The sequence below is a fragment of the Schistosoma mansoni genome, assembly GCF_000237925.1.
Source record: "Schistosoma mansoni, WGS project CABG00000000 data, supercontig 0166, strain Puerto Rico, whole genome shotgun sequence".
Lineage (NCBI taxonomy): Eukaryota > Metazoa > Platyhelminthes > Trematoda > Strigeidida > Schistosomatidae > Schistosoma > Schistosoma mansoni.
In genome coordinates, this window is record NW_017386054.1 from 480915 (window position 1) to 504512 (window position 23598).

General features: G+C 33.2%; 1 protein-coding gene across 1 annotated transcript in view; it reads left to right on the top strand.

Moving 5' to 3' along the window:
- The window catches only part of Smp_151140 (serine/threonine kinase), a gene marked incomplete at both ends in the record, with an annotated part of 104597 nt that overhangs the window by 32148 nt on the left and 48851 nt on the right, over positions 1-23598 (top strand). Inside the window, 4 exons of the mRNA XM_018797464.1 lie at positions 10036-10530; positions 13034-13174; positions 19705-19854; positions 23227-23487. Of these exons, the coding sequence (XP_018646797.1) occupies positions 10036-10530; positions 13034-13174; positions 19705-19854; positions 23227-23487 (1047 nt within the window). The remainder of the gene's footprint in view (positions 1-10035; positions 10531-13033; positions 13175-19704; positions 19855-23226; positions 23488-23598) is intronic.

Genomic DNA, 23598 nt, shown 5'->3' on the forward strand with positions numbered 1-23598 from the left:
TATCATTTAAACTGCTCTTGCTAAACTATTTATATTGCAGTAGCTCTACAAGCTTCAGCTGTTGTGAATGAGAACACAGGTGAGGACAACCAACTATGTATTTAGCACAAATTACAACGTTACTTGGTAAAATACAAAAACCATGCTATGATACACTATTTGCAAAATGTTCTTCAATTGCCTCAGGCTTCATTGTTCCTGGATTTTCACACAAATTGCTTTTTATTTCTGTTCTTCTCTTCTTGATCTTCTCAATCTTCTGCTGTCAGATATTCTATTCCTTACTCACCATATATACTACTTATGTTGATATCAGTAGCTCACACCACACAGCTTCTTACAATAAAACTGTCTTGTGGTTTCCATTGAAAATTGTGACTTTGATGTTGGTAGGCAGTTATTTTGAATTGCAGATGCTCTCCAACTGTAAAAATATTGTTCTTGATTTCTCAATCTATTTGTTCATCTCTACATCGAACCCTCCATATTTATCATTGATGCTTACCATGTGCGGTACGTGGAAGTTCCCATCTCTTCCAGAGCTTCTTCATCAAGTATGATTGGGTTGGTGTTATCCGTGCTGTATTTGTGAATCTGGCTTTTCCCCTAGTGTTTGTTGAGGCCTATTGATACAGAGGCTGATACTACACTGTGTTTCTTCACCTGTATCTGTTGGTGTGTATGGGATAGAAGAGCTAAGTCATCTGTTAATTTCAAATCGTCTAGTTTCATCTCAGCTGTCTACTGTATTCCTTACTTCCCCTGATACATGACTTTAATGGAACACATATTATCTCAACAGTTCACTTATCACAAACTATTCGCTTATTCTGTAGTTAAATCGGAAATGATAAGCAGTGAATTTATAACATATTATGAAATATGCTATACATGCTTTAAAAAACATCAAGGCTCTTGTAATATTTATTTCAAAATCAAGGATCACATTATTTTGAGATTTTATCAAATTTAGCTGAAATTTGGAACTGGTATATGTTTTACTGCAGATTTCTCTAGATCTCTTCATAAAATTTATTATCTACTCTCGGAAGGAACGAAGTTAGTGTTAGCTTCATTCTATTCCTCTTTTCTGTTTTTTGTATGTCTAAAGTTTGTCAGTATACACTTGTTGGGTTTCTTAATGACTGTCCTCAACCAACTAACATCAAAAATACTTCACAGAATGTCCAGTCACTTAGACTAAACTTAGTCACCAAATATTAATCACCACTAAGGACTAGGAAAATATAACATTAACCATTACTCAGTGATTGGTCAATGTGTCTCAGTCCTACAACAGGTCCATTTTAATCATGAATAATTCTGTGGTATTATGTCTCAAACTGTAAATTTGGGTAACATATGTTCAGATTTCACAAGAAAACCACTTACCTCGTGCTTTCAAATACCCCTTGGTATTTAACAGGGTTTTATGCCTACTATCTTCTACCATCTAACATCTATACTGTCATTCTGTTTTGTACAATACACATAATTCTCATATTTATTACATCACGTTTTTTTCTACTGAATAGTAATAATGCGTTATTTTCCCACTTCACTGATGATTACATATAATCTTATTGTAGAAGATGAAGCTTAAACATTGTACTTATCATCCATGTTGTACACATAGATGATCACGTGTACAAAAATATATTACTAATAAGTAAAAAATGCACTTTTTTTTCATACATGTAGAATTTCAAAAAAAAGAAAGAAAGAATATAATCAACTCATTCTTCTTAACAAACAAAATCCTCTAATTATCCTTTTAAATCTTGAGAAGCTTATCTCTGTTTACATCTTATTAAGAAAGATGATAGATTTTTACCATTTTTCTATAAGTATTCCTTTTGTAAAAAGGTTAAATTGAATAAAATGATACCTACTGGCTTTAATTAGCCTTTTTAGTATAGTGATTATTGATTTTTTTGAGAACTGTTATTTATTTTATGTAATTAGGTTTATATGTATTTGTCGTTTAGAGATTAATGTACTGATCTCTCATTTACTGAATAATAAGTTTTGACTTTCTCATATCAGTATATACATTATTCCAATGTAGCTGTATGAATTTGTTACCTAGTTTCGTAGTCTTATCAAATAGAGTTTTTGCTTATGTATACTTATAAAAATTAACAGCTTTCGATTTCTGTTGATAAATGTAATTTACGTTAAGCTTAATTATGTGAGGAAATCGGTGAATAGTTCTGAGGATTAAATTTTCGATTATTTGATCACATTTCTGAACTTGACGTTAGTTTAATTTGATTTGAGTAGCTGAAATATATCCATCGTCTCTACAAATTAAGTGTTGAACTATATTATATTCAAAAATCGTATATCCGTTTATTTGTTTAGATGGATTCTTTAACTGGTTGTTAACAACCAGCTGGAAGCTTTGAAACAAGGCATTTTGTTATTCAGCACTTTGTGAGGAACTGATACTTTCCTAGCATCATTATCAGTTCCCTTCAGATTTCAGGTATACCTTGATCCTGTTTGTAAATAACCATCAGGCGTAAACCTGTTACCTCCAATCATCTAAAATCAACTAAAGTACATCGTGATATTGAGTTGCTCAGACCAGTAGACATCTGTTAACTTGATTGGCATAATTCAATCAACATTTAGTTAGATAACATAATACTATGTACTCCTTAGTGATCAATTTGTGTTTTGTAATGGTATTTTTATTCATAATGAACTATCATTTTTAAATAATTAGATAAATACTATATATGTATATATATATATATATATCCCAAAATTAATTACTTAATAGTAAATAATCCTTAAACCCCTCTATCTTGGTTTGATATTTTATGTATTGTGGTTTTGTAGCAGGGTTCTTTTCTACATAATAGGATTGCTAAACCCATGCTCAACCCTCCCGCGTTACTCAAGCTTGGAATCGACAACAACCCTACGAGGGCCCTATATGGATTTTTAATGTATAAATGGATGATTTATCTCCCATATTCCATAATTTGATTAGGCTTTAACTTACAGTGACTACCCAGTTTATAAATTACAAGCATCGCTTCCTTGAGTACCTTATTTACGAGATACGTTTTCTTATCACAGTACAAATTAAAGATTATTGAATGGATAGAGAGAATTTTCTGACTGTTTCATACAAGATGAAGTAGTGAAATGTTTCCCATTATAATACTAAACAATATCAACACTTATGTTTATCAGCAGTAAACATTCAACCATTAATTTATAACAGTATAAAGAAAAGCATGCATTCTTAAATCTACTACTTATTACCATTGTGTGAATAGGTTTCTTTCAATTGTTTTTTTTCTCTACAAATTGTAGCTTGCTTTAATTTGCATTATAATGTGCGTCTGTACACCCACCCACATTAGATAATCCAGTTGGTTTTGTTATTTGGTAGACTCAAAAATCCAGCGCCTCAATATTTACTTTAAGTATTTATTATAATAATATCTACGTAATTGGCATGCGTATAGGCTATTAATATCCGTATCATGATTATTTCATCAAAGGAGAATATCTCATAATGTTTTATATAATGCATTCTGATGGATCGTTATATAATTTAATGTATACTTTACTGTCATAGATATATACTACTTTTTAGTAGTCCACCTCCCTTCATCTCTTATTCATCTATTTCTCAACATGTGAGCACATGATAGTCCCATGATAATTTTGGCTTACGTTTATAATTATTTTTTTTTACTAAAGAAAAGAGAAAGTTTAAAAATTTGAAGATTAATATTGACAATATTTACGTACTATATATTTTTTTTATGGAATATGTTTAAATGACCTCTTAATGTAAATGTAACATGTTTATATTTTACAAATATATAAATATCGTTTATGCAGTTATAAACACAAGTATTTAAGTATGTTACTAAGCTTAATTTGGTTTGAAAGTAGAACTCTTTATTGACAAGCAATCGACAGGAACACATGTAGTGTTATTACGATGAAACCACTAGGTTTTATCTTAGTAGTTTTTTTTTATTTTAAAATTCTCAATATCATAAGGAATATTCATTTTCATAATTTTAAATTAATTAAACCGCGGGTTTATTTATTGTCGAAACTGTATATTTTTCTAATATTTAAAGAAGTAGATATAAATGAAGTTTTGTTGTTTTACTAACTTGTGTATAACTTTCACCTACTTTTTTTCTCTCGAGTGATCAGTATTTATCTTTTACAAAGTCAAGATATAATCCCAGTGAGCTTATCGTTATTCAATGTTCATGGCATGAAACTTGTTTTTGGAGTTTTCAAATTTATTGTGCTCTAGAGATAAAGTGTTATTTTGTTTATTAAGCTTATTGAATTACTTTTAAAGCAGAAATGACTATTCGATACAAGGTCTATGTATAGAAAAAGTCCATACCTGCTTTGTTCAGAAAAACAGTTTAATACGTTTTTTTAAATCCATATGTTGTTAGCTTCAATTGTCCAGATAATTTGGAGCCTGACCGCTTTTGGCAAATTCCTCCTTATATGACAACCAATCGACTTGATGAAAAGCATTATTCATTCATAATTATTTTTCTTAAAACGTTGTTTATAAGTTCAAACTTCTCCATTTCTAAATTTCTACAAGTTTAAAATGTTTGATAATATAAATAACTTTCAGTGAATCTTTTCCATGATTTATGGTTCATCAGTTATTTTCCTAGTACATTGTGCAGTTCTTTCATTTATTTCATCTGTATTCCAAAACACCGAGTATATAATTGTATTAGTTGTTTGATTCTTTCCTTTAGTCCATCGGCGTTTTTGGTGCCTGGGTGGTTGCATCACCGGATTGTGCTGTGCTATTCAGGTCGTAGCCTAAAAGACTGGGTGGTGTCTGGTTTCCCTGAAAACCGATGTAAAGATACCCACAGTATATTTATAAGATAAAACGTTGCCGATATTTCCGTCACTTTCATCTCTTACGAATTCTTCTAGGCGGCACTTCAGTGGAGTATGAGTCGCTTTATGACAAATGTGTGCGAAATAATTTGATGTGTGTGTGTTTTCACCAATGTAGGTAATAAAATCATTTAGTAACTAGAGTGACATATATATACTACATTTCTGATCAATTTAGAAATAATACGAAAACTATTTAATGAGAATAGTTACTTTTCATAACTTTTTCTACTTCTGTCGTTTCCTTCGTCGAAAAAGCTATATCTAAAAGCGGTTTCACACAGGATTTAAAGTAATTTAAATTGGGTTTTAGAAAAATTATAGCTAAGTAACCTAACTTTACACCATTAGATTTCGGTAACCGAATAAAATCACAATCCGTCACAATACAAAGCGTTGCTCGAAATCGCCAAGATAAATACCTACTTGGCTGTTAATTTACTAGTTGTTAGTATAGAAGAGTTGTGTAAATTGTTGAATTTTGTAGTTTCACATCATTAGCTGACTCTAAGAAGATAGATAACTGTCGAAAACTAGGAAACAGAACAACGTTTTCATCCCAATATGGAACACTTCACAAATGTTCACCGATGACCCCATCAATGATTGTCTACAGGACTCCTAGACCTTCTGGAGATTGCTTAATATTTCGACCACCGCGTTGCTATCTAGTGATTTAGATCGCCAATTTTCATCAAGTTATGATACTGCACGACCATCATCCATTACCATTGATGTGTAATCTTGTCTCAACATGGTTGATCACTGTCTACCTGTGTATTTACTTCGATTTCTTGTGTTTTATTTTGTTGTTGTAAACCTTTAAAGGAATAAGTAAATAACTATTCATTTTTGTTCAAAACTCCATGCAGCTGGTTCTCTCGATAATTTTCAACAGTTAATAAAAATTATTATTTGATGATTTCTCTATGATCAGCTACAATCAACTTAAAATTAAAACGATCATAAGAAGAGACAGCGAAAATATAATATGAAACAGGATAGTTCATACTTATATGTAATTTTTATGTTAAAAAGCTAGTTACACCGTAGAAAAGAAAGTAACATCCTCACTACTAATATTGATAATAGAAATAACTATTTATATAATTAATCGTTATAGTCAAGATAAAATTAACTTTATTGATGGTTAATTATTAATGGTTAAAATCATACTTGCGCATATATTATGGTTAATGTAGTTGAGATGAAAGTATCGTATATGTGTTTCTGATCACATTATTTTCCATAGCTTTCGTTTATTCTCGACTAGTGGAAAGGAGATCCTTAACTATAATATTGTATTCATATATGTTTGTTGTTTGGATCTTCCCATCAGTGTTTAGTACTCCAATTGATTATTCTCTTTTTTGGCATATGTGCATCCTGTGCGGATTCCCTTGATATCGCCATTAAGTCGCAAGCATTTTAAGCTAAGATGGATCGTGGTTAGCAGAGGAAATTCAGGACGCACGTTTCGTTCTATCTGAGGGTGATCATTCGAGTCCCAGAATAAACATCAACTGTGGAACAGAGATACATCCATCTGACGAGTCTGAAGCAGGACGAAACTCGCGTTTTATATTCCACTGCTAGCCACCATCCATTTCTGCTGATAATGATGACTTTTATAACGCAAAATTTCTTTGTTTATTATTCTCTGAATGATATGTTTGAAATTTTTGTTAATTTATTATTTATTTATTTATTTAAACACATAAAAATTGGTACAAGGAAGCACCAGATAAATATGCGCCTCACAAATCTCATTCGATTTGTGTGAGGGCTGTGATACTGCTCAGGTGCCCAGACTGAAGCAGGTCGTTTTCTTAGGGGGCCACACCCGGAGCCTTTGACCTAAAGATCTAGTCCACAAGGCAGTGGAGCATCGTAAGGAAATGCAGTCTCATGGTAGCCGGTGACCAACAATTGGTTCATACGCCATTCGTTTCTTCAGGATACTGGAGCCCATGTACACCATTGGTTTAGAATGAGGGTTTTCCAACTCCCCTTGGTGGACTTTCCGTGTCCATCAACCCAGTTAATGCGCCGGACATTCGCTTTTCGTCCTCTCACTTTTGTGAACAACACCCCCTTTACGAGAAGGCAGTGAGTAGGACTTCCCTGGCAGAGGCTATATATTCGCGTGGCCATATGAGAGCATTTCGAGAGGGAGAGCGGACTCTCCCCACTCTCGGCCGTACCAGGGCATTTGGGGGCTAAGTGTAATTTATTATTGACTTCATACGTATGTTTAGTTGTTTAAACCATTCAATTCTTAATCGTGCAGGTTCTGTGTTCGAAACATTTGCTTTATTTAGGCACTTGTATATTATCACTAGACTTCACATATATATTATGAATTCATGCAGTGGAAATAAACCCCTACTTGACAAATGAGTGGTTAATTCATCTTCCTTTTTATCCTATAGTTTATTTGTGAATTTTTTGTTGATTGTCATAACACAATAGTTCATATACATTGATTAGTCACTAAGCAGTGTCGAGTGTCACGTTCATCTTAATCTTAATATTGATTGAACTCTATCGATCAAACTCCAAAGGCGTCACCAGACTAAGTGGCTCAACATCGCAGGCACCGTGTTTTGATATTAAATTCATTGCATTCTACATAGCTCAGTCTAACTGTTAGTCTAGATGACGTGAGTTTCATTTCCACAAGATTCATCAGTTTCCTCAAGATTTCAGGTATGCAACACTGACAAATAACAACAAGCATGAAACTTAGGTCCAATGCATTTTGTTTGCTACCTTCAACCACTTTGCATCAAAATCAGGACATCACTTTTTCTGGATTGTATAATCCTTAACCATTTTCTGGTTAATATCAATCAATTTTTAACTGCAAATTTTTTAACAGTAAATAACATACTTCATTCCTTTTGCGTTTTTTTTTCACTCTTTTTAAAATATCGATTCTGGTGTTAAAATGATTAAAAATATTTTTAAAAATTTCTTAACCTCTTTATAATCAATAAGTAATTTAGAGGATGTTTGTTAAATTTTCAGTAAAAAAAAAATTTAGTTTAAACGGAATGGCAATTTTTTTCAGTGTATGTTCAGTCAAGTTAATTGAGTAACCAATCAATATGCTTATTGTTAATAACTCAAGTGATCAACTATTAAGTTTTTTTTAATTAAATTTGTGGCGTATAGCTTCATTTAAATTCAACAACGCATTTTGATTAATCCTTTAAAGAAAACAAATTTCGTGTATTTTTTGTACTTTCCGATTTGTGTGAAGGTTGGAATACTTCCCGAGAGCCCAAACCGAAGCAGGTGGTTTTCTTAGGAGAGCCATACCGCAAACCTTTGACCTAGGGGTCTAATTCACAAGGTAGTGGAACAACGTAAAGTCTCATAGTAGTCGCTGACTGAAGCCCACATGTACCATTAGTTTGGAATCAGGGTGGGTCCTCTGTGTCCACCAACCCGGTTAAAGCGCCGAATATTCGCTTTTCGTCCTCTCAATTTCGTAAACAACCCTCCTGGCGCGGAAAGGCAGTGAGTAGGACTTCCCTGACAGTATCTGTATACGCGTGTCCATGAGGGAGAGCTAACTCTCCTCACCCTCAACCGTACCAAGGCATTCGGGGGTGAGCTATCGGAAATCAAATGAGCACTAGACAATCTCTTCTTCGTAGTTTGAGACTGGCTTCTAAATGATGCTTCTAACATTGTTTGTCGAAAGCTTTGATCGATTAAATCAGTCAAATCAGTCAAGTTTTCTGGGTTCCAAGCTCTTATCGTGATGTTAGAAAGTCTTAGGTTCGATTCATGGTGCTGTCATGAATCTATACTGTTGAAAAATCCTGTGGTAGGAAAAAAAATCTATCGAGTGCATCTTGATTCTTTATGGTTCTCTAATCCACATCAGTTTGTTATGCAACTCTGACAATGAAACAACTTACTAGTGCATTTACTTTGTTAGAATTGTGTAAATAACGTTGATCTGGAATAAAATCATACCTTTAGATCATGCAAAATTTTGTCTACAAACTATGATAAATAAATCACTTCTCTTTTTTAATTGGTATGTATATAATTGAGTAATAGTTTACATCCAATTAACAAAAAATGACTGTATATTTCTGACTTACTTGCAAGTTTTGAAGAGTTCATTATTTCTGAATTAATTATTACTATAATCGAATGGAATTTATATATATTGACTTTTTATTACTTGTTCCACATGAATTTCAAATCGTTTATCAATGTTATCACATAATGCAAAGTATGTTGATCAATTTCTATAAAATTATAATTAAGTTTACTTGTAATCATTTATATTGGCTTAAGATCATTTGTTTCATATAATGCTTATACTCTTACTACAACTACCACTATGGGATTTGAATCGACAACTGCATCTCTGTGCTAATATGGTATGGCAACTCGAACTGATGTACGTACGTACGAAGTTCTATGTTGTGACTGACTGACTGACTAATTTGTTTGTTTCAATGTTTTATATTCTCTAGTTATATAATTAAGATTTTATCAAGTTCATTTAGAGTAACCTGACAATTTTAATAGAACTATTCATTATTCTACGGTCAGTATAGTTTATCAATAGTTCATATACTTATATTCTTCTGACAATTTGTTTCTTTTTAATAGTGAATGTGTATTTTCGAAACTTGAAATCGCAACTAATCTAAAAGTCATAAGTTTAATAGATAGTTTTAAATCACCTTTATTTATGAACGGTTCTGCGAGTATTTTTTATAACTTTAGACAATGATGAGAAAGAATACATCTTATTCTGTAAATACCAATGATAAGTCGTGGCTGTTTTATGTGATCAAGCATCTTTTCCACCGAATTAGACTGTACATATATGATAATTGCTTAGTATCATTTGTTTGTTTGCAGACAAAGTTAAATGCAATTACTTACGCCTGTTACTTCAGACCGCCGATCAGTATTTCCTAATCAACGTTTTTTTGGATTCCCCTTGCCAGTTGTTTCTAGGTGCTATTCATTCTTTCGATGTCCACCTTCAATTTCTAACCCATTACTCCTTAAAATAATTAATTGGGATTATCAACAATCCAATACTTAGTTTCTGTCTTTGACGCATATTTTCAGCTTTATATTTCTGGTGTTGTTTCTGTCTCTTTAAAGTCTCTCGCACAATCAGAAGAAGCAGCTAGACAGTCGGCCGAAACAGCTGGAAGCATTGCCGTTGCTACAGCTACTGCTCAGTTAGCTCGTCGTGCAGTTGAAGCAGTTGATCGTTTAGGTCGTTCAGGTGCTCGAAATAGTTTATCATGTGTAGCAGTATCACCTAATGCAGTAGTAACCAGTGATCCAAGCAATTTATTAAACTCAAACTCAAATCTTGATTTAAACAACCTATCAGATCATAGTGATATTGATATGCCCGAAATCAATCAATCTTCATTAGATAATCCGAATACAGCTACAGAATTAATAATTAATCGAATGGAAGAAGTGGCTAAACGTGCATATCGTGCTGAAATCGCCACACAAGAAGCAGTTGATCAATTAGAAGCAGAAAAGCATTTTAGTCGTTTATATAAAGAAACATGTGCAGAGAAAACAGATCAATTAAATGAAAAGGTAAGTTGTGCAATTACTGTAACGTGTTAATGAATGAGTTCCATTTATGTGTATTAATATTTAAAGAGAGAAAAAAAATCAATACAATAATACTATAGGTAATAAGTTTATATGTATTTTTTCATTAAAAAGAATAATTCCCTGAATACACCTAAAATTGTACGATTAAATGTGTAATGAAAATGTGCAAATGTTCGTGTGAGTTTGCTGTTGTTTTTTTTCAAACTTAAAGATGATAATTTCTTTCTTACATAGACAAAGGTAGTAAGAAAGAAAAAGAGAGAGGGAGAGAGAGTAACGGTACACAGATGTCAGATATTATTTAACAGTTGTTAAATTCATTCTCCAGGTATTAATCAACTAATTAAGATTTATGGTATAATCATATAATCTTATTGTGTGGTTTTCTCTACCTCTTCATTCAAATTCATTTTAGTTCATTCATCCAATAAACAAATGTCAATAATCTGTTGTTTTCTATACCCAGACACAGTATCATAAAGCTTATGAGAATATGAGTGTTTTTTCTTCAATACTAAATTTTAAAAAAGAATCAAAAAAAAAATTGTTCATTAAATCTAAACCGGAATTATTGTATATGTGTACTTGCTTCAAACAGTTAGAGACTGGATATGTTGTAGACATTGTGCAAGATTCCACATTGTATCTATGATCTTTTTACTTATCTCTCTGTCATGTTAAGCATAATGATTAATTTCTAATCACATATCTTATCACTTAATCTAATGGTTATTTTAACATTGTTTGTGTTAATTACTAAGTCGGAAAGAAAAATGTCTATGATAAAATGAATCAACTTGAGTTAGTTAGAACAGTCAGCTGAGGTATAAAATTTTCTATTTTTCAACACATAATTAAGTACGACCATGCTATATGAAACCTCTAGCACTTATGAAGTTGTAACTTAGTTTATTTAGGCGTTTGAATTTCACCCACCAGGTCCTAGGTCCGAACCCTACTCCATCTACTTCAGTTTGGGCATCATTCACACTTAAAAGATGGATCATATTAAAGTTTCTGATAAATTAATCAATTCCTCATCATTCAAAATCATTTACAGAATCTATTAAGAAATATACCTACCTATTGCGTTTGCAATAGACAAGCATTAACACTTCTCGGGATCTATGATAATAAAATCAACTTGTACAATTGTTTTCTTGGTTAAAATCTATTCTCCTTTAATATTTTCCTTTACATTCTATTCCAAAGCTTTCATTGTCATTTTCATTTTTTCACATTCTTACATTGTAAGTATTCCTGCTGTTTTTAGTTTAATTCATACGAATACCGTTACATTAGATAATTCGTTCAGTGATTTCAATATTATTTTAATATTTTTGTAACTCGATCACGTTTTCAGTCGATTCTTGTCCTCAGTTTTCAATGACCTTTATTTATCTGTCTTTTTTTTATAAAAGAAAAGAAAGAAGATTATTCATAATTTATTCAATTAGTCCTTTAGTGCTAACTGAATTTTTATCGATCAAGTTTGCATTATTTTCATTTGACTAAATGGTTCATCATCATGGTGACTAATTGATGAGATTTAATGTAGTCAGTTGGAAGAAAGCCTGAGTTAAATCGTAAATTTTTATAAAAGCAGTATTTCCAAGCTCTTAGATATTGAACAAAAGTATGATTACTTCAGTATTGTTATCAATAGGACAATCATAGAAAAAGTGTATTAAATTTTAATAAATTCTCATTTCTCATTATATTGGACAGATTAATATGGACATAGTAAACACTATTCTATTATATAATATTGCTTTAATCCATTGTTTCTAATAAAATACACTTGAATAGCCTGGATATACATATACAACATTTGTTTTCCACGAAAACACCATAAAATATATTGAAACATGGAAAAGAAAGAAAAAGTTAGTACATTTTTATACTCTTATAATCAGTTTGATCAATTAGAATCTCAGGATTTGGGTAAGATAATTAATGGATGCACCTGTGCCATTGCAACCGAGATGGCTGGACAACGTGTAACGTATGCCTGAACACCGATTACCACGACGCGCAATGCTGACTAGTGTTGGAGATGGTTGAAAAAAGTTAGTGGTGGCCAAACCAAAATGTGGCATCAGTCCTTGAAGTCACTAACTTCTAGTCTGAGCCATATTGGTAGATACATACTACTTGGTTGGGGTCTGAGCGACTATCGTAACCAATGGTTAGAAACTCTGGATGACATGGCTGAAAATAGATTAAAATGGTGTACATGTATACACTTTTTGTCTGCCTTTAAACGGTGAGATTAAAATAGCTTTGTACCTTTCTTTCTACGTACTAATTCTTTCTCTCTATATCATATCCTCATATGAAATCTTTTTTATATATTACTACCATTGAAGTAACTACTTCTCCTGTTGATAACATCAGTTTTTCCTATGATATTTTATGATACTAAGATACATTCATTTTTAGGCATTTGAAAAGACATTGTAATATTTCGTTTACATTGTAGGTTCGTGAACTTGAATTATTGCATGATCATTATGCGAAAAGTTGTAGAGCTAATCAAAGAGCTTGTGAAAAATATGAAGCTGCTTTAAGAGCTCTAAATGAAGAACAACAAAAATCTGCTCGGTACCTAGAAGCTGCACAGGTTAGTCATTAGATCTCATGTTAGGTTAACACATCGATATATTGCGTTTGTGTGTAACGTATAACATAAAAAGCAATTAAAATTATTATTATTACCATTATTTTTAATGGCTTTATTCAATATTGTATTTTTGGTACAATGCAGAATTCTCAGCATAAAGTATTTCTACAAGTTTTCTTTTCTTATCGCTTGATCGATCCTGATGATAAATACTGAAATCTTGTAGTGATACTGAAAAATCTTCTTGTAAATCGTTCATCAGGATTCTTGAATTGTAATTACATCACAATTACGATACATGTTTATACTCAGTAGGAATCCGAAGACAGTCCACCTTGCCAATCGGTGATTGCCAGTTAGACAGATCACTGCAATGACCATGTTTTAATCTGAAGTGATGACGAAGATATGTAGCTCACTTGGGTGCTTTTGATGTAGTTGAGTTTTTCAAACTACATAGTTCGGTAAACAAGCTTTCATTGGTGGTGTCCACACCACACGATTGACTTCTACTTCATGTTGAAATAACCCACAACATCAATTGTTTTTATGCCTATTAACTAACTACCGAGTATTTTGTTGGCTTCCTATGAAATCTGAATAAAGTTTATACTATTGTATGCTGTAGAAAGTAATTTAACTACCAATCATTTAATCTGTGGTTGATGTTTAGTGATTATCCCTTAGATTCTACGTATTGTACAAATGTCGATATATATTTGATTGCTTGAGTCACATGAGTAGAACAGATTAAAATTTATCCTATAAATGAATATCTCTCCATTGTACATATGTCCATCTGATTGCGATAGTTTCTAAATCTTTACTTTTGTAAAGTTACATTGAGCCTTATAATATACATTCAATGGGGCAAGATTATGTTCTACATTCTTCAGCCGGCCAATAGTGAGTTCACGAAATAAAGATGAATTGCCAAATTTATCTGCCTCTGTGTGTATTTATCATTTCAGATGCTCTTGCAAAAATATTTATATTGCAGTAGCTCTAAAAGCTTCAGCTTCTTACAATAAAACTGTCTTGTGGTTTCCATTGAAAATTGTGACTTTGATGTTGGTAGGCAGTTATTTTGAATTGCAGATGCTCTCCAACTGTAAAAATATTGTTCTTGATTTCTCAATCTATTTGTTCATCTCTACATCGAACCCTCCATATTTATCATTGATGCTTACCATGTGCGGTACGTGGAAGTTCCCATCTCTTCCAGAGCTTCTTCATCAAGTGTGATTGGGTTGGTGTTATCCGTGCTGTATTTGTGAATCTGGCTTTTCCCCTAGTGTTTGTTGAGGCCTATTGATACAGAGGCTGATACTACACTGTGTTTCTTCACCCGTATCTGTTGGTGTGTATGGGATAGAAGAGCTAAGTCATCTGTTAATTTCAAATCGTCTAGTTGCATCCAATCTGTCCACGGTATTCCGTGATTCTTCCCAGTTGTAGAGATCTTCATAATCCAGTCAAGGATAGGAATAAGCAGCCTTATCTGACATCGGTTCTCACTTGGATTGTGTTTGACGGCTGTCCTCCATTTACAAATTGCAGTGAAGTCCTTCATAAGAATTCTTAATCATTAAGACAATCTTCTCATATACACTATATTGTCGAAGAAGGTTCCATAATTTTCTCCTGCCCACACTGTCTAATGCTTTCCCATAGTCAATGAAGTTGATGTATAGCGGCGAATCTCACTCAACTGATTGTTCCATGATGATCCGTAGTGTCACGATTTAGTCTGTGCACGACCGATCCTTTAGTTATCCAACCTGTTGATCTCGAGGTTGTGCATCTACTGAGGTTTTCATCTGGTTCAGCAACACTGTTGAAAACCTTTCCTTGTATTGACAGTAATGTGATTCCTCTGTATTTCTCACATTTGTTCAGACCTTCTTTCTTTTGGTATGTTGATGAGATATCCTTCTTTCCAGTCTTTTTGTACTTGTTCTTCCTCCCAAAAGTTTTTCAAGAGGATGTGGGACATATTTGCAGTTACTTCAATGTCTGGCTTCAGTGCTTCAGCTGGTGTATTGTCAGGTCCTGCTGCTTTTCCACTCCTGAATTGTCTGTTGACCGTCCTGACTTCTTCGATTCTTGGGGGAGTAACAGCTATAGGAAAGTCTGTGTATGCTACTTCGATGTCCGTTGGTTTCATTGGGGCTAGTCTATTCAAGAGTTCTTCAAAATGCTCTACTCACTTGTTCCTCTGTTATTGAATCTCGGCGATTGACTTGTTTTTTGTTCTTGACTGGTCTCTCTAATTTACTATATTTCTCTGTTAGTTTCTTTGTTGTATCATATAGTTTCATATCTCCTTCTATTGCAGCTTTTTCCTCTTCCACTGCTTGTCGGCTCTAATGCTCGTCTTCACTGGCCTGTTTGGTTCTATGTGTTCAGCTTGTGCCATGACTTTCTCTGCTCTTCTTTGCCTAATGTTAATTGCTGTCTCCTTGTTCTTCCGTTTATGAATCTTGTCCAGGGTTTCGTTAGAGATTCATTCCTTATGGTGATGCTTTATGAGATCAAGTACCTCCTGGCACGTTGAACTGAATGCCTCTTTGATCTCTTTCCAGCTGTCCTGCATCGTCCTTTCTTGTTCCTTCAGTAGATCCTGTAAAGCTTGGAACCTGTTGTTGAGAGTTATCTTGAATTCGTTGAGCTTGTTAGTAGCTCGAAGGAAGGCTGTATTGAACCTTTGTAATGCTGTTCCCCCAGTTGTCCAGTGTTTCTTTAGCTTCAGTTCAATTTTGGCCACAACCAGGTGGTGATCTGAAGCTATGTCAGTTCCTCTCCCGGTTCTCACGTCTTCCATTGTCCTTCTGAATTTTTTGTTGATACAAATATGGTCTATCTGGTTCTCCGTGGTGTGATCCAATGAGACAGATGTAGCTTTGTGCATGTGTTTGTGTGGGAATATTGTGCCTCCTATGACCATTTTATTGAATGCACATAAATTTACAGATCACTCACCGTTCCCTATCCCTCCCGCTAGTCCATGTCGTCCCATGATATCTTCATACCTAGTGTTATCCATTCCGACCTCACCTTAGTTTTAATCTTAACTTTCCAAATATTCTGTTACTTACATTATTGAATATTTTCATCACTATCTAACCAATATTAATTATCAGAAGGGGTTTTGTGGAGATTTAGTATTTTCATAGTTGAAAGCGTGAGTCAATTGAAGCTAGACTTCGTGGATCAGTTGAAGTTAGACATTAACACCGTTGAATGCCGGCTCAGTGGTCTATCGGTTAAGGGCTCTGGCTCGGGACTGGTAGGTCCTGGGTTCGAATCTCGCGAGTGCGGGATCGTGGGTGCGCACTGCTGAGAAGTCCCATGGCAGGACGGAACGGCCGTCCAGTGCTTCCAGGTTTTCCATGGTGGTCTAGCTTCAATTGACTCATGCTTTCAACTAATCAGTATTAACTTGCTACTCATTTTTAAAATGATATATATTCATGTACAGCCCTGATGAAGTACTAAATAAAAAAAGGTATTTCTTTGCTGAGTTTGCCTTTTTTTAATCCATCTTATTCTGGATTTGATAGAATCTTTATCCTACTTTACATAAGTTGGTCAATGTACAGCTTCTTTGTTTCATTTCATGCATAGAAATATTTGCGTGCTACACACCAAGTAATATCTATTTTAAAAAAAAGTGAAATACATGTCAAGTCACATTTTGTAAACCATTTTTAGAAAAATTTAGTAAATATCTGTTATTTTACTTGTAGACAGAAAACAGTAAGAAACTAAGTCATATGGTCAATTGTTTTTTGTTTATTACTTCTGTAAAATAAAATATTCAAGAAGGTAGTTGCATTTATTACAGTAAGAAAGATAGAGAGAGAGAGAGGGTAAAAGTTGTATACAATGAAATGCAACAACATACAACTGGTCGATCATTTTTAATTTGAAGATTTGTAAAATTTGGTTTTATTTTCAGATTGACATTTATTGTAGAATAATAAATAGCTTAATAAAATGAGAATTTTTTTTAAGTATTGGTAATCTATTCAGATTTTAATGGAAATTCTGACAACAAATTGGTTTGTTCATATATTTAGTACTTTTCTGTGCGACAGATCTTATTTATTTATTTAAACATATACATGCCCTGGTACGGCCGAGAGTGGGGAGAGTCCGCTCTCCCTCTCCAAATGCTCTCGCATGGCCACGCGTATATAGACTCTGCCAGGGAAGTCCTACTCACTGCCTTCTCGTGGCGGGAGTGTTGTGTACGAAACCGAGAGGACGAAAAGCGAATGTCTGGCGCTTTAACCGGGTTGGTGGATGTGGATTATTCACCTAGGGGAGTTGGAAAACCCTGATTCCAAACCAATGATTCACATGGGCTCCAGTATCCTGAGAGAACGTTAATGTTAGATTATAAAAGTGTTATATTATTTCTTGATTATTTAATATTTTGTGATTCATTCACTGTTTCGTATAAACAATTGTTAATATAATTGTTGAGTCGGTTTCCGGAGAACTCTAACAGAGCCTCCAGAGGCTCATAAAGAGCCCCAACCAATCAGCGATTAATTAGAAGTTGTGTGAAGTTATGTTACTAAAATAACGAGATCCTGATTGGCTGATTAACACACTGCTACTATGTTTAGCAGTATTCTAGAACTTTCGGTAAAACTCAAGGTCTCTTAAATTACTATAAAATCCCTGTATTTTCTGTACATAAATGAACCTTGCAGTAAAGTGTTTCTCTGATACTCGTGTCTTCTCTCTGGTCTTCAAGTCGCTGAGTAGTGCTAGCCCTGGGGTTATCCGAATAGCTTAGGATCTGAATATAGCGTTCAACTTACAAGACGTATCAATAATCACTAACTTGTAAAAGTGTATACGACATTAATAAATTCTGATTTGATGATATTCCTTTATTTGAATACTGATGATTATGATGACAGGTTTTGTTTATTGATTGAAGAGCATTTTAGAAGTATCGAACAGTAAATTAAGAGTCAGAAATATATGATTCTAACTAAAACCTTTCCTGGATATTTTCATCTTGTCGACATTTAAAACATCAATGTAACTGTTGAATTTGCTGCTTAACATTCATTTGTATTATTTTTTTGATATTTTAAGACTATTCAGGTCAAGTACGTGAAATTAGTAGGTATGAAGTGTTACACAAAGTAGGATTATAAACTTGTACTGGTTCAAACAAATAAGATATGTGCTGCTAATTTACTGATTATTATTTCAAACTCCGGTGATTCCTTGAGTGACAATTTTTCAACTTAAAACTCTGTATTGGCCGATACGGTCTGTAGTTTAGGGTCAAAGTGACCTGACAAAAACCATGAAATTCATCAGCCTCCACAAGTCCCTATAATAATCATTACTAGGTTTTTTTATACTAAATATTTTTCACAGTTTAATAAACCGAAGCTGTTTTTTAGCACTAAGTAAAACAGTTGTGTTAAATAAAGTTAGCTAAAGTATGCTGTTGGATTATTTTATGCATTTTTCACCTCACTTCTTGTCTGTCACTTATCTTGTATTGTTTGTCTTTTGATTGGTCATTTTTTGTGAAGTTTTTATTAGATTTACATTTGTATAGAAAAAAACTAATGGCCCGTCGAATCATTACCATAGATCACACTAATGTTTTAAAATTTTGTGCAGTAAATTGTGTAAATGTGGATTGAATGTTTTGCGTTAGATTTTTGTTGTCTGAAAAACGAATCAAGTAACATTGATTCAGGGCAAAGAGTTCTGTTTCGTCTAATTCACTCTCAAAACCGTACGATCGCAAATACGTTCTTCTTTTCACAATGATAACCAACAATGTATTTGGTAGAAACAGTAATGTATTGAGTATAATAACAAAATCAAAGAGACAAAATTCATTCTTATAAGGAAACCGCAGATATGTTTGGTAGGATTATTGATATTCATTGAGATCATACATATTAGGTAAGGGAGTAATACTTATAAAACAAGAGGTTGGGTAACTTCACCAAGCGAAAGGTTTAAATTCACGATAATATGTAATCAGAAGGAGTTTAGAACTGAAATAAATCGGCTTGAGATAAGTTGTCAATATCGAATGAAAGGGAGGGAATGGTAATTGCTTTGCGAAACTGGAGGTCAAGATTGTGGTATGAAAGACGTTGTATAGGTTTCTTTTGTATGCACAGTTCTAGCTTTTCTAAATATACAATAAAGGTTTCAGCAGTGCTAAGAATATAGTAGTTTATTATCATTGGTGGATTTCCACCTTCCTTATAGATGACTTTGAATGTTGAATCTGTTTCGATTGGATGACTCATATTCACGAGGTTTTCAATTATGAAACTGGCTGTATGTATTCCGTTGTAAATTGTCATCGGTCGTCCTCAGTTCGGTTATATAAGCTACTTATTTACACCATTGACCAAGCAATGTTTACTTTTTTCGCTTATATAAGTATTTTAATTAATTTTTTGGCTAGTAATTTGTCACATAAATTATCCTTATTATTGTATATAATTTTCTTCATGAATTTTGAACAGAATGCTAAAGAAAGCGCTCATGCTGCAACTCAACGAGCAGCATGTGCTAGCAGTGAAGTAGCTCAATTACGCATTGAACTTGAACGAATGACTCAAGCTTATAGAAAAGAACAAACAAAATGTGCTGCCACTGTAAATAAATTAACTGAGGTTAGTTGTTTTTTCTTTTATTCCTCTGTTGATTTAATTATCCTATGAATAAAATTATGTTCACTTAATTAGCCCACTTTTCATATAGTCATTTTATATAGGAAAGGAATGTTGTCAGTTTACGAGATAGCATGCGGCAATTACGTATTATAAATGAATGAGAGGTATCTATACGAACTAAATACATTGGATGACTAGTATATTACAACAATCCAAAACCAATAGTCCGTATCCATATAGGAGAGAGAGAAGATGAAACTTTCAGAAGAGCCTTTTTATCCTTAATAGAGGTCGAGATTGTAATAGAGCAGCTCTACTAATTTGGCAACCAGCATGATGCCCAAAAAAATTGGCAAATTTAAAATGATAACACCTAATAGAATAACAGAAACGGTCAATGAAAAAATATGTTGACAAAAATTTACCGCGAAATTCCTCAGACGTCAGAATTACCCTTTTTATTTATCAAGACTAAATAATTTGCAGGTCTTTTAAACTCTGTATTCGTGTAGATTGATAGGATTATTGTGTTGTTGAAACATCATTTTTTGAGTAGGTTGATTTACAGAAAAAATCTTTTTAATAAACAAATATCCAAACAACACAATAATTAGTCAGCAAATAAAAATTATTTAACACAATAAATGGACACATTGATAAGTAAACTAAATAGCACATCAAATATAACATAAAATACACATATATTTATGATATGGAATTCATTAGTTATTAGTAAATGTTATATAGTTGAGATCATGAATCAATTGAAGCTAAACCACCATGGAAAACCTTGAAGCACTGGACAGCCGTTTCGCCCTATTGTGGAACTCCTCAGTAGTAACCAGTAAAGTTCAACTAGGTCTGTTGGGAGATAGGAACTCACTGAAGACATTGGTGAATGGTTACTCAACTTCGTGGATTGGTTGGAGTTAGACATTAACACTGTTGGATGCCCGCTCAGTGGTCTAGTGGTTAAGCGCTCGCGCCCGAGACTGATAGGTCCTGGGTTCGAATCTCGTGAGGCTGGATCGTGGATGCGCACTGCTGAGGAGTCCCACAATAGAACAAAACGGCCATCCAGTGCTTCCAGGTTTTCCATGGTGGTCTAGCCTTAGTTGATTCATGATCTCAACTATATAAAATTACTAAACTCTCCACAAAACTCCCTTCTGATATTAGCAAATGTATCAAATTGAGGTCTGATTTTCGAGGTTTTATTCATTGCTGCTACATTGATAAATTGATGTGTGGGCAAAAATGATAATGATTGGTTGGCTGCTTAGTTAGACATGTAGATAGTCTGACAGGTGTCAGATGAGTTCTATATTCCCCTATCCTTATTATTTATTATTATTGATTGATTGTTCATTGTTGTTGGATTGTGTCGGGTTTTGGTGTGGAAACATATTTACGTTCTAATCAGGCTAATCACATGTTCTTGCTCTGAGTTGTGTTGAAGACACTGAAAGGGAATCTAGTGTAGATATTCGTCCAAGGTAGATTAACGCTTGTAAAAAGGAAAAGGACTGTTATAACATAAATGAAATTCGTCTTCTCTTCCAAATTCACTATAAACTTGCATCTAAATCCACTTATTCATGTTTTTTTTCTTCCTCTTATTTTGAAACACACAATCTCTCACTATTTAATTTGAAGTGAAAGAGATAATAAAACACTAAAGAAAGAGATATTTCTGATTTATAGCCTATACAAACCATTACACATTTTTCCAACCATTAACTTACTATATTGCTAAAATTGTTTTCGACTGCAAAACTTTAGCTTAACTCATCTAATACACTTTCTACTCTCTTTTTTTCTTACTTGTTTTGATCATGTCAACAAAATGAAAGGTTAGAAAAAGTTGTTTTTCTTCAAGGGAGATAAATGTTTTTGCCACATGTTCTCTCTCTCCCTATATATATAACCATCAGTATTGATATATGGAATTCATATCATTTCTCTACATATCTAATATTTCGGAATGAATTATTTTTTCTCTAATAATTACATACTCCATTTACTAACTTGAAATAACTAGATTTTGTGCAAAATATTTTTAATCCTTTGTCTACACTGTTTGAAGTGCTTTTTTACACTGTCTTCTATCTACTTACTTTCTATAAAACCCACTCACGGTTTTTTTTTCTCTTTAATGTCATTCCCTAATAAATAGAAAAGTTTATTGATGTTTAAACAGATTTTCACACCAATCTCTTGACAGTCAGGTGGTTTTGTGAGATTTTGGCAAAATTATTTGATTGGCTCTATGGTTTTTTTTAAAGCTTTGTCTACTTTCTCAGGTTTCGACGAATCGCATTAGTTAGTTAGTTAACATGACATATACTTATAGTTTTAAGTGTGTAGGTTGTAAAATAGTTGTCTAATTTTTGTAAAAGTATATAAAATTTGGGGGACCCTAATAAACCACACCAACCCATAATTATCTGTATCATATTTAACTAAGGTTGCCATAAAATTTTCTTATGTATTTACTGATTTCTCCATCGAACTTTTATCATCTGGACAAAAATACATCTTGTCAATTTACTTGTTGCTAGTTTTGTTTTTTCTAAACTCATTATCACTATTTTACTTGAATATCTTTCTATTCTATGCTTATTTTATCCTTCTATGTTTATATTTTGAATTCAAATTGGTTCCAAAATTTTGCTAGGCTATTATTTCTAAAATATAATTCAAGCTGACTTTAATTAGCCAGTTGTGATTTTTTCTTACAAGTTCAGTTGTTAATTGTTAAATCTTGGTAACCTTCATGATTAGTGTAAGAGAATGCATTGATAATTTTATTATGAACAATATATATATATATATATATATATATATATATATATATATATATATATTTGATTGAGATCATGAACCGGTTGATGTTAGACCACCATTGGAAACCTGGAATCACTGAATGGCCGTTTCATCCTATTGTGGGGCTCCTCAACAGTGCGCATCCACAATCCCGGTCGCCGAATTTGAACCCGGAGCCTTGGGTTTCGCGCACGAACGCTTAACCTGTAAACCACTGAGCCGGCATCCAACGTAGTTAATGTCCAACCTCAAGCAAGTTAGATTTCATAATAAACGCTAACAATATTTTGGTTGGTAATGATACAAAACGATATGATCAACAAACATCTGCAATTAAAATTACAACTGTATATATTTTAGCCAGTGTTAGTTAGTGTTAAAATCCACCAATAAACAGTCCATCAAGTGGCACAAACTTAACTAAATGATAGATTACAACTTACTCTCATTGTCACTATCAAATAGTTATTTTCATTAGTGTATGATTAATTTCTTTACGCTTTTCAACTGTATATTTATTCCTTCTCATGATTCTCTCTTTAACAGGTTATGTCTGGCAAAAATCCGGATACATTAGAACTAATGTGGCTTGCTAGCTTTCAACAACAGGAACAAGAAGCTGGTGGACGAACTGTTAGTCCATTTTCTCTTGGCTCTAATTCAGCTCGTAATAAAGTAGCCAATTTGAAAGGACTAGGTCAACAAAAACGTATGACTTTACAACTGAATCAACGTCACAAAGAAAATAAACGATTAATATCTGAAATTAATCGATTGAATGATGAATTATCTATATTACGGAAAGAAGTAAGCAATAATTTATTCAATTGTATTTTTCGTAATGTTTTTGGTGTTTTCGTTTTAATTACAAATTTTCAACAGTAATTTGTATTTTCATAGTTGAAAGCGTGAGTCAAT